At 47.8% G+C, this 12,913-nt stretch overlaps 1 protein-coding gene across 1 annotated transcript in view; it reads right to left on the bottom strand.

Annotated features, from left to right (window-relative positions):
* NOC2L (NOC2 like nucleolar associated transcriptional repressor) overlaps nt 1-12,913 on the bottom strand; it is a 56,075-nt gene that overhangs the window by 28,272 nt on the left and 14,890 nt on the right. The window contains exons 14-16 of the mRNA XM_050909637.1: nt 10,079-10,190; nt 2,675-2,788; nt 2,402-2,503 (exon numbers count right to left, since the gene is read on the bottom strand). Coding sequence (XP_050765594.1) covers nt 2,402-2,503; nt 2,675-2,788; nt 10,079-10,190 — 328 coding nt within the window. The remainder of the gene's footprint in view (nt 1-2,401; nt 2,504-2,674; nt 2,789-10,078; nt 10,191-12,913) is intronic.

Here is a 12,913-nt window from a genome sequence, read left to right as displayed (position 1 = left end):
CAAATACAACAACCATATCTTTCCAGAATAAAAGCAATCAGAACATACGCACGTACGTGTGTGTGCATATATGTCATTAACATCTCACATCGGTTCCTAGCTAAGCAGCTCTGTGATTAGCAGGATTGATTCTGTCGAACTGCCAGCCTTAAACACCAATGGTTTATACCAGCAGCGACCACAGCAAAAACCCAGCTCCTCTTACTGTAAACGACGCAGAGACCTATAAATGATCTGAAGCAGCTGGGCGTGTGTTGCAGGGAACCCAAATCAAGCCCAATCCTCCACTCACAAAAAGCAGGGGGAATATTCAACTCAGGACAGAGAGCGAGCAGCAGTACAAGTGGCTGCTGGCAAGGCAAACCAGCACCTCCTGCCCTTCTGTCTAGCTGCAAAAGTCATGCCTAGGTCATGCAATCTCCTGCCTCCACCCAGCAGTACCTACCCCGTATCGACGCCTGCCCAGGTTTTCCCTTTAACCTCCCACCCCTCCTCTGATGCCTGTCAGGGCTCTAGAGGAGGGAAGAGGCAGTCTCTTCCAAGCATCCAGACATACAGGCTCTGCACTCTGAGCTCCTTACCAGCCTGTGGAGGCAGTGACCGCCATGGGGTCGTCCCAGCGGCTGGGCAGAACAGACGCCTTTGAACTGTCTCCCGCCCCTACTCGCTCTCCTTTCCTTTGATCTGCCGGGGTGCTTCCTGCCTTCCAGGCAAGGAGCTTCTAAAGTTCAGTTTGAAGGCAGTTCAGCCTAGCTTCTCCCAAAGCCGCTGACCAGAAGATGAGGAATGCAACCCTTGCCAGCTGGAACACAGCCCCTACGACACGGCACTGAGAGAAGCGTGAGCTCATCGGGGAGGAAGAATCAGGACAGATGGATTTTTACAGTTAACTGGAACCATTCCAGCAGAAAAGCCTCCCCCCACACTTTCCCGAAGACTCTGAGATTTTGGGAAGCTAACCTCAGCACTCCAGCCCAGCAGACGCCACGAGGCTGTGGTTAGTGGCAGCCAAATAGGAATCTGATAGCATTAATTCTCTGCAGAAATACAGGCTGGTCCCAGGGTGTGTTTGGAAGCCACAGGGCGCTTGGTGCCAGAGGGCCGTCAGCCGTTTTTCATTCCAGCTAGAACATCGGCTCCGACAGCTCCGATGCTCTCAACAGCTGCTGGCTGAGAGGAAAGGGCTTTGTTCGCTGCCGATAAGCGAGAAGCACGCAAAGCGAGAGCAAGCACAGGAGCTGCTCTCCTAGCACAGAGAGTGCCTGTCAGCTCACATTAGCCAAAGCAGCCTACTGCCAGCTAGGCAATGGCCTGTGCCAGGCTGCAGGGACCCAGCCAAGAGTCATGCGCCTGACAGATGCCAGCCTCTTACGTACAGCAGGAACAAGAAGATTTGCCTCCCAAGCAGCCTGTGGGTCCCAAGCAAGACATTGCTCCCACGTTAACCAGAGGCATCATAGCAACAAGGTATGCAGACACACGGTCTCATGGCAGACACCAAAGCAAAGCAGAGGTTCATGTCCCCATGGAGGATACGACAGCAGCCCTCTGCCGAACTTGTATGACACCTGCCACTCAAGAGTTAAAAATAGAGAGGACTGGGAGGGAGGGAACAAGTTCCAACATGTTTGCACTGAGCAGTCTTACTGTTCATAGCAGAGAGGTCGCTGCTCATTCAAAACTGAAGCCACCCAGCTAGCAAGGTATTAGGGAAGGATTATGCACAATACACCCAGATGCACAGCACTATTAGGCAGTTTTATTGCAGACAACGAAGTATGTAAACACAAAGTGGCTAGAAAGAACACCCTCCAGGGCGGAATGCCAGGGGAGAGGCAAAGGAGACTACTTTGTAGCACTGCTGTTAGGTGCAGCAAGGAGTAGGGATGGAGACAAGAATTGTACTGTTTTGTATGGAGGGACTAGGGGAGAAAGTGCCCCAGTTGATGGAGACACTGTGAAAGGAGGGAAGATTGCCATCTTGTGGAGAGCACATGAGGGAGGCCGTAAGGCAAGGAAAAGTATGGGCTCACAGAGCACAGGTACTGCTCTGAGACAATACAGCGATTCGGACAACTCTGAATTGCCAAGAACTCATCTGCATTCGCTAGTCAAAACCACATCTCTACAGCAGTTATGCAGCCCTCTGTTCCACTCTGGCTCCAAAAAGGGTGGCTAACTCCACAGCCACTTTCACCTACCTTCAGCCTCCTAATTAGATGTGATGCTTCTGTTCCTCCCCAAGAATTCCCCAAAACGCAAAGAAAAACTATAATTAAGAAAAGGTAAACAGCTCTCCCCTCACATTGTGAGGACCATCTTGAGTTCACTGTTAGCTTAAATAACTTTATCTCGCTCTGTGCACATTCATGGCATGACCGAGAAGCGTCTTACACCTTACCTGAATGACAGTGGGGAGAACCAACTCTGGGAATCCAATGCTGTAGGCTTGGCAATGGAGATACTCAAGCATCAGGTCATAGAGCTGTTCAATGAGTCCGTCCTGAGCGGGGGAAGCAGAAACAGAGATATCAGATAGGAACTAAACCCTACAGCGCCCAGACTGGGAAATGAGTCTCCAGCCTTACAGGACAGGAACACAAAGCATATTGCTAGGGCAACTCTGTTCTTTACAGAAAAGCTGTGCACTGTTGGCCAGTGGAGTTCCACTTACTCGGAAGGCCTTCTCCTGCAGGTTGGCATTGGAAAGCTTCAAGATCACTGCGAAGTTTATAGGCTTAGCACTTATACGTCCTGGCTTCTTATTGAAATCCACTTGTTGGAAAACCTACAACAGAAAAAACTGAGTGTAAAGATGATCACACCGCAAAACACAACAGATACCAAATGACTCAACTAAGGTCATGCAGTCAGTGGCAGAGCTGAGAAGACAATCCAGAAATCCTGATTCCTGCTTGCCTGTTCTGATCGCTGTCCCACAGCTTTCTTAAATACCCTAGCAAGGGACAGTTAGGGAGCAAACACCAACCACACTTGAAGCTTTAGAGACCTGAGTGTTAAAGGTGCCACAGAAGTGTGAGGTAAAAGGAAACCAAAACAAGCAACAGCATAAGAAACTAGAGGTTTGTTCCTCAGACCCACGCCTCTAATGGTCAGAAAGGTCATACTACAAAGCTTGAGTGTATTTTGGAGCTGTCCCTTAAGGTGAGAAGCTTTTCAGCAGCAAGAATAAACGTTGCTTACACCAAATCGATTACCCTTTTATTGTCACTGAAATAATTGTCCCAGGAAGCAGATAGACCAGTAAGTCCTTTTCATAAACACCCCTTGCCAGGCAAGGTTTCTATTCTAACACATTTCCCATTAGCATCCCTTGTACCAATTACAACTGAACAGCCTTTGAATAAGTGCCTATTATTCTCCATGGACACATTTCATCTTATAGCAAGGGACATGGAGAAAAACTGGCCCCTTCCCAGAGTTTGAGAGGAGACCATGCACCCTGCTCATCAAAATGATGAGCACACTCAAGCTTTAGGGTACTGCTGGATACCCAATAGACTAGTATGTAACATCAAAACACAGACCTGCACCTTTGCTTTTGTGTTTTTCCAGTGCTTGTTTAATGATAATGGTTAGAGAGAGGAGTATTTCTGAAACAGAAGGTACGAAGCTTACATAGTAGAAAGAAGAAAACAGAGAGGAAGTTCACATATGTGCGTGTGACTGGCTCTCCAGGGTGGCATCTCAAGTTTGGCTTTAATTAAGAAGAACCATTATTGCCTTAAAACTTAACAAATTGTAATCAAGACCAAGAACTATGAAAGCCTTTTCCCCACTCCCTCCTTTTTGGGAGGAGTTTCCCAACAACGCTGGGGCAAGGGTAACATGAATCAACGAGAATTTCCATTCTTCACTTCCCTGCAAGGCTACATTTGGCACACAGGAAAGCTATCTTCAGCTGAAATCAGCTACAGCCAGAATCTGCCTTGGTCCCTAGTGCCCTGGGCAGACATCAGGCAACAGGGTACACTATCCCAATAAGCCTGTGTGCTGTGCTGCTCTTCCTCTGAAGCTGTGATACAGGAAGGAGCAAAAGGTTTCTAAAATGAGCAGCAATCCAAATACGCCCTTTCCCAGCCTGGTAGGGGCAGACCTCAGGAGAAGGATGGTAAGAACTGCAAAAACCACTTGATCCGGGTTTTCCCGGATCCCAGAGACCCCCATCAGGGGATAACAAGTGGCAATCAAGGGAGGTGTTCACTAGCAATGGGATCTCATTTAAAAAAAATAATCAGCCAACAATTGGTAATCATTTGCATATCTGATGACAACCAATGAGGGGGGCTGATGAGTACAATATCCTGCCCACCCATACTTCTGAGCACCTCAAAAGCAACCTACAGTTCCTCTCCCGGTCCCCAACGCTTTTAAATCACACTTCTGAGCAGGAAATAATTTCTATTCCCTCTATGCAGCAGCAACACATTCATCATCAGACCCCAACCAGCCCAGCAACATGGGGATGCAGCACACTGATTGCTAGAGGGTAAGGTGAGGAGTAAAGGGAGGGTGTTCAGGTCACATGGATGCCCCAGGCCAGAAAAGCATGGAGACGACTATTGATTTTTTACATTTTATTTGTCAATCCAGGTTATTTGGAAGGGAGGGACAAGCTTGGTGGCTTGTGAAAACAAAGAGCCCTAGCCTAGGGAATCGATGCTATAAACCTCGTTATGCACGGTTATTTCTTTGGCCAAAACAGTAGTATTGATCCCTGAGGTCAGACGCATTAAAGTGAAAGGCGTCAGGCTCTGTGGGATCCTAACATGCCGCTAGGCAAGCGGGGAAATGCAACCAGAGGTTTTGAAACTTTCCCAGGAGGTGCTAGGGAGCCGGTCAGGACGTGTGGGAAGGCAGAAAATGTGGTTCCCATCTCAAGACTGTGCAGAATGGATCAGCTAACAGTCAGACTGAAGGAGAGGATGACTGATGTCTAGGAATCCTGTGGCAGGGTGGAAAGGCGATAATAAGGGACTAGAGGGCCAGAAAATGTCAAAAGCCAAGAATTTGGCTTAAGTGATAACCACTAGCAGACAGAGGAAAGGACAGGGCAACACAGGCAGGAAGGAGAAGGATTTTTGGCAAATCTCAAGCTCACAGACGATTTCTACATGGCTAGTCGGAAGGGTGCTCAGATATACAGTTTGCGCTGCCAGAGTGCAAACCAGAGAACCAACTCTGCACCCACAGCACTCCCACTGTATCACCCCATCTGCCCCCCATTTCTTTCTCTCAGGCTCTAGCAAAACCCTCCTGGCATCTGCTTTGATCACCCCAAAGCTGGCTGCCCCAGGCCAGCTCACAGTAGGGATACAGTGCTTTGCTGGGCCTGCCTGCAGCTTTCCCTCAGGTCTGTCAGTCACCCTCACACTTCACTGAGGAAAGGGCTGAGAGAGCCTAGTTAAGCCGCTCAGGCAGAGTCCGATTATTGTCAAGTTCAGACAAGCTGCCCAACTTTCTGCAGAAGCTGGCTTGAAGCGCTCTGGAAGTCATCTGGCAGGGTCAACCAGAACAGGTTTCTCAGGGCCACATCCAGTCAGATTTCAAGTATCTCCAAGGACAGACACTCCACTATTTATCTAGGCAACCTGTTCTACACTCACCACATAAAATTGTTGGGTTTGGGTTTTTTTCGATGCTTAAGTGGGACCTCCTGTATTTCATTTTCTGCATATTGCCTCTCATCTTGTCACTAAGTGCCATTGAGAAAAATCTGGCTTCAACCTCTTTATTCACAGAATGGTTGAGGTTGGAAGACAGCTCTGGAGGTCATCTTGTCCAACCTGCCCTGCTCAAGCAGGGCCACAGAGTCAGGTGCCCAGGACAATGTCCAGATTGCTTTTGAGTATCTCCAAGAATGGAGACTCCACAACCTTCCTGGGCACCCTGTGCCAGTGCTCAGTGACCCTCACAGTAAAAAAAAGTGTTTCCTGATGTTCAGACAGGCCCTCCTGTGTTTCAGTTTGTGCCCATTGCATCCTGTTCTGTCACTGGACATCACTTGAGGGAGTGTGGCTCCATCCTCTATGCACCCTCCTTTCAGGTATTTTACACATATTAGTAAGATCCTCCCTGAGCCTTCTCTTCTTGAGGCTAGAAAGTCACAGCTCTCGCAGCTTCTTCTCACATGACAGATGCTCCAATCTCTGTGGCTCTAATTGGAGCCATCTCTATGGCTTTTCACTAGACTCACTCCAGTATGTCCATGTCTCTCTTGCCCTGGAGAGTCCTGAACTAGACATAGCACTCTAGCTGTGGTCTCACTAGTGCTCAACATAGCAGAAAGACCACAGTCAAACTGCTGGCAAAGCTATGCCTAAACTCAGCCCAGCATGCCGTTGGTCTTTTTTACTGCAAGGGCGCATCACTGGCTCTTGGTCAACTTGTTGTCCACATCCTGTTCTTCAAAGCTGCTTTCCAGAGAGTCAGCCCCCAGGATGTTGTTATTATGGTGTTACTCTTCCCCAGGTGCAGAATGTTGCATTTCTGTGTTGAGCTACATGAGGTTTCTACCTGCCCATTTCTCCAACCTGTCAAGGTCCCTCTGAATTGCAGGACACTTATCTGGTGTATCAGCAACTCCTCCCAACTTTGTATCATCTGCAAGCTTGCTGATGGTGCCACTCTGCCCCACCATTCAAACCATTAATGAATATGATAACTAGTATCAGCCTCAGTATCGATCCCCGGGGTACATCACTACTGGCTAGCCTCTAGCCAGATTTCATGCCACTGATCACAGCACGTGCCTGGAAGTTCAGCCAGTTGTCAATACACCTCACAGTCTGCTTATCTAGTCTGCAATTCATCAGCTTGTCTGTGAGGAAGTTATGGGAGATGGTATCCAAAACCTTAATAAAGAGAAGATAAACAACATCCACTGCTCTCCCCTCATCCACTGAGCCAATCATCTCATCATAGAAGTCTATTAGATTGGTCAGGCATGATTTCACTCAAACAACCCCTGGTACCTGCAGGGCTGTGATCCAGAATTTAAGAGCTGCAATATAGTGGTGGAGGGAGGAGAATGAGGAAAAGGAAAGATACATCTTTAGTTGGTGCAGTGGTTCAGCTTAGTCTGTCTAAAGTTCCAGTTTTTCCTCTCTGTGCAAAGGAGGCAAAGAGTCCGTGTCTTGTGGAAAACTAATTTCAGATCTGTGCTTAAATGGATGACAATGTCCAGCATTATCAATTCTCCAACTACAATCTTTGCATCAGACGATTTCCTCCGACAATCTGCTGCCCACTCCCATATATGTTGCATTCCAAGCCCCTGGGGACCTTCTCCGAAGCAAGCTGCACATTCAAAACAAGACTCAAGCCATTTAAGTGTCAAAGTGAAAAACTCATGCCCTCCTAAGCACATCAGGGTTAACCTCGTCTCCAATCCCTCCACAGGGGAAGCCAATTTTAAATTGGCATGCGAAGTCTGCCTGTGGGGAGATTTCCACCTTGTTTATCCACACCTGCCTTCCAGCAGATGAGCCAATTTTCCTGCTGCAGAAACTAGTGGCTGTCACACAGTAACTGAAGTGATAAAAAAAAAAGCCTGGGATCTCACAGGCCCTTCAAGGGGTGTAACAATACAAAAATAAAAGCCTGCCTGCTTTACACTCTCTCCCAAGCCACCTCCTCCTATCTAAGATGTAATTTTAGCAAGCTGCTTCTTTTGCTCCATCCTGGAAAGCAGAGTCAGAAAGGAGACAGCACTGGATGCCCACGCTGGGGAGCATCAACCCTTGTCAAGATGCATCAAGCAGCCAGCTCTCATTTCTATTGGCAGGGGCTTGGGGAATTCCTGTGCCTACGGGAATTGCACAAACATTCAATCTGCTGTCTCTTGAAAGCACAGCAGCGACAGGGCTGAGACAAGAGGTAGCAAGGGTTGGGTTTCCTCGATGGGGGAGGCGGGAAGGGAAACAGTTACACAGTCACTTCTTACACAAGAAGCTTCACAGAATCTACACTCTAAGGCCATGCAAAGCCCTCTCCAAAAAGTGCACAAAACACAGGGACACAAACTCCACAGCCATTCTTTTACTGTGCTTGGATTCAGCTGCAACAGTGACAGACAGAGCAGCCGTTCCTCCTTCCTATCAAATGGAGCATACCTTACACTGGGAAGGCTTCATTCCGCTCCCCCAACCCCAGTCATGCCCCTCAAGTTTACTCCTGCTTAGTACCAACACACTGATCAGATACCTCAATCTCATGATGGTTTGGATAATGGGCTTAAAATGGATTTTGTTTCATGACATGGTGTGGCATGGGACTAATGTCTATTGACTAAGTCACTGATGAATTTGTGAGCTGGTAGAAACAGGCTCATAGTTAAAGCACTAGGCTGGGCATCAGAATGCAGATTGTCCTCCCAGCATCACCACAGCCACCTTGGGACTTTGGGAAGGTCACTTCCCCTCTGTGTGCTAAAGCTTCCTACCATCTCATCTGCACAGCTGGAATACATCTCCTACCTGAAGACAGCTTGTGGAGACACACTAAGGGTTGTACGAGCATTCAGATACCTCTGTAACAGAGAGGAGGAGGGAGTTGGGAAGAGATGGAAGTACAAAGGGAATAGCCCTGAATGCTCTTGGGAACTCCACAGAATATTTGAGGGATCCCTTGCAGGAGAGAGGCAGGAAGAAGGGAGAGGCTGACAGCTGCAGGGAGATTTGGGAGTTTAACATCATGCCAGTCACCTTGGGTTATAGAAGTTAAAGCAAAATAATTGTTAAAGTAATGTGAAAGAGTATGCAAGCAATGCACACATTTACCCTGCCCCCATCTCTCCCTTGTCACCAACACCTGGACAAGCTAAGCTGAGTAGTGCCTCACAAACACACACAGCAGGATCGGATGTGGTTGGGGGCTTGTGGAAGCTGGGAGGAAGCTCAGCGTGCAGTGTGGTAACGTCTGGCTGGGGCCCGACACACAGATTAGAGCCGAGGTGTTGGGGCCAGAATGCAAGGAGGAGGGGAAAGGCCCCGAGGGGAAAAAGGCTTTATGTCTCAGAGCACTAAAAAGTAAAAAGCAGAGAAACCATCCTCACCCCAAGCTCCACTATCCCAGAGTGGAGATGCCTCTATCACTAAATCTGGTTGGCAGAATTTCAAATATGCATGAACAAGAGGAAGGAAGCAGGCAAATGGCAAAGCCACACAGGCCAGGGCCAGGGAGCAGTGGAGGAGGCGGGAGAGCAGGAGGAGATTTATAAACATCGCTGCCTTCCACAGGCTCAGAGGATGTGGTTTGCAAAGGACGTTTACAACAACACGAAACCACAAAAGCCTTTGCTTCAACAGAACTTGATTAGGAATGAGCCTGGCTGACTCAGGTCATTTATTATAGAAGTCTCCCCCTCCCTCCCCTTCAGTGTCCAGCCTCATGCCAACCTACTGGGGCTTCTGCATTCCTCAACCCTGCCTCACTCATGCTTCTTCAGTGAAATTTGGCTGCACCACTTCTGTACTACCTTCTCACAGCAGCGAAGCTAGAAAGACCTATGTGGAGAGATGTCAGGCATCTGATACGTGGGAAAGCTGGATGGTCTCTTAGCACCAGTATTTCACCAAACATACTGCATTTTGCCAGGTTGCGTTCACGGAAGTGTTTTTCCCTAAATAAATTCTAATTCTTGAAGGGCTTTTTCCTTCCATTTCCCTTTGTCTGCAGTTAGGAGAAACTCTTCCTTTTGCTAAGATATGAACACATCAGCAGGATCAAGTAACAACAGCTTGGGGGTTACTGCAACCAGTTGAGCCTCTGAATCTCTTCTTTGGCAAACTCTCTGCCTATTCCAGTTGCATCAGTTAAACCACCCAGGAATGTATTTTTGCACCTAGCTGATCTCAGATACTCTCCGCTCACAGGCCAATAAAAATTTAATCCTATTTGCTAACCAAACAATACATTCTGTCTGATGCTGTTTGCCAGGGATTTTAGGGAGTAAACAAATTGGGCAATCTTGGGGGCTGTTGGCAGGTACAGTAAGTGAGCATGTTTAGTAGGTAGTATGCATCAGCTGTTGCTAGGTCAGCAGGAACCAACTAACCTCCAGGATAAATGGCAACACTGGGATGAAGGTCCTGGTGTTCTCAGACAACAGCGTAAGTGCACGGACGCAGTGCATGCGCAGAGGGTAGAAACGAGACGTTGGTACCAGCCTAGAGAGGAAAAAAGAAGAAAGGGTATTAGGCCAAGTTTATACAGGAACTGCACCTGCTGCCTTCAGTGACACTTGAGAGCCCTTCCTACTCTACAAAAGACAGACAGCTTTAGTATTGCACAGCAAACTGTTTGAGCTGCTGAAGCTATCCCACAGTTGGAAATAAAATTCACACATGTTAAAGCTATAACACTAACACACAAATTCCTGCAACCGAAGTGCTAGGTTTCCAGCTTCTGCTGGAAGAAAGTGCTACAAGACAAGAGCTTTGCAGATGAAGTTTATCACTGACACTCTTTAGTCATGTTCAACACTTTCCGCTCTCGTGCTCCCAGCACAGGTAGGTATGCAAGGAAAAGTGGCAGGAACCAGCAGTAAAATGTTCATCTAAAGCAGCAAGTTTGACCAAGAAAAGGGCTCCCCCAGCATACCAGAGGGACTACAAGGAGAAAGATATTTCCGATTTCAGGCTATGTACCCTCTCTGTACCCAGAGAGTTCATGCTGTCACCTGAACAATGACTCAGTGTGGGACGTCACTGAGGCAGGAGCTGGACTAGCAACGACCTGCATATCAGAAAGGAGAGAGTGGGAATGAGAGTGACCTCTCACAGACAAATCTGTTCAGCCCTCTCCAACCCAGACGAGCACCTGAGCTATTCCCATCTCCTTCAGAGAGGCAACATGCACTTTTGAACAGCCAGTAATCAGCATGGAGTGGAAGAGGCCAGACTTTCTTTGACCCACACTTCAAACCATTACGCACTCAGGTATTAAGAAAGAATTAGAGCCAACTCCCTTTGTAAGGTTAGGACTGAGAAGGGTCAGCTCTCCCAGCACCATGTAAGCCAGCAGCAGAGGGGAGAATGCAGAGCTATCCCTAAAAGACACCAGACCTCATTACTGTACCACTCTAGAAACCTCACACTGAATGACCTGTACTTGAAGACATGGATGCCTCCAGCATTAACAAAGATTTTTTTTTTTTAAAAACGCAGTTCCCAGACAACAGGCTCAAGTCTGATAAATGAACCACTCCCCTCCCCAAAGAGCTTGCTGAGCAATCCAGGAGAGCAAAAAAAAAAATGCTTGACCAGGCACCATAAATCACCTGCATCTCCCTCCCCCCGCCAAATAGTGAAATAATTATCATTGGATCCATTATAGAAATAAATCTACTTTGCACCCCTGATCTGGCACCACTGGAGATGACGAAAGCCATTCTCAGGAATTAATTGATCAAGGAATAAACCTGTTAAGTGTATAGATTTACTGTAAACCAAGACTATTAATTTTAGAGTGTGTGGCAATGCAACAATCTGCTCAACTTCCCGATGGCTGGATGCACAGGGAATACAAAACACAGCTGGGTCCAAGCTCTGCTGAGGAAGGTCCAACTGCCTAGTCACTCCAGGGTGCAGCCGGCGGTTCTAACTGACTCACATTTCATCTCAGTAGAGAGTGCTCTCTAATGTCTTACCATCACTATCTATTGGAATGCCTGCTGTAATTCTCCCATGCCACCAGGGCATGGGCTGTGGTGTAAAGAACAGCCTAAAGGCTTCTCAAGGCTTATTTTTACCCACTATAGCTCCTTCTGTTCTACTCCTGGGCGACCACAATCTTCCTCTGGCTAGAGGGGACAGAGAAAGCTTCTTTCAACATCAGCCTCCACCCCACCATGACAGGTCACCAAGGGAAGTGGCTCAGGGACACCAAGGCTGTGCTTGCTTCTTTGTGGAGGAGGCTGTACCTGCTTTCTTCCCTATACATGCTGAGAGGCCAGAAACCAAAACTTAACAGGCACCAAAAATCCTCATTTAACTATAACCAGGGAGGAACTTTATTTTTATAGCTTAGACTGGGAGCAAGGTAGAAATCCAAGCAGACATGGTCAGAAATACACTTTATGGGATGAGGGGAAAAGGGATAACAGAGAACAGGAGCTTCTGCAACAACTCTGCTGCAAAAAAAAAACCAACCATGATCTCGGACAAATGCAGGCACACAGATCAAAAGGAGGAACTTATGGACTACGGAGGCAGAGAAAAGCACAAAGAGAAAGGAAGGGGGAAATCATCTCCTCCACGTTCTACTATCTCTGCAATATCTACAACACTGCCCCACTGGTCAAACTAACTGTAACCTTTCAGCTGCTTGCGAGAATAGCGTCACTCATTATTACACGGCAATTCCATGAGCAAACTCAACAATGAGGCTCTTCCCAGCATCACAAAAGTCAGAATCCATCAGTTCCAGCACTTCTCCATTCAGTAGTCCAACTTCCCTGGACCACATCTTGAGCACAGGTAGCTTCCAGACACACATGGGGCCCATTTCTTAAATATGTATTATTAAAAATAGTTTCAATGCATTTTACATGCTGGAAAGCAAGAAGAGGGAGCAAGAAAATGAGGGAGCTAATCTTGCTTTTAGCAGGCAACCCTCTTCTACTAGTTATCTTGTTTAATCACTTTTCAAATTCTGCCCTGGTCCCTCCCTAGAGCAAAAAGCCTGTGATGGATGGTGGTTTCTCCCCACTCCCCTCACATAAGAGGCCAGGGTGGCACGAGGAGCCGATCGGGTCCCACAGACACCCTGCTCGCTGCCCTTGCGCTGGAGCCAGGCGCCACCTCCCGGTACAAAAGGCAGTGGGGAAGGGGAGTCCCCTCCCAGCACTACCACCCTCCACATGCGCCCCAGAGCACTACACCACATCAGG

Source organism: Gymnogyps californianus, chromosome 21, assembly GCF_018139145.2.
Source record: "Gymnogyps californianus isolate 813 chromosome 21, ASM1813914v2, whole genome shotgun sequence".
Lineage (NCBI taxonomy): Eukaryota > Metazoa > Chordata > Aves > Accipitriformes > Cathartidae > Gymnogyps > Gymnogyps californianus.
Note: the sequence above shows the minus strand (reverse complement) of the source record. Positions and strands in the feature narration are given on the sequence as shown.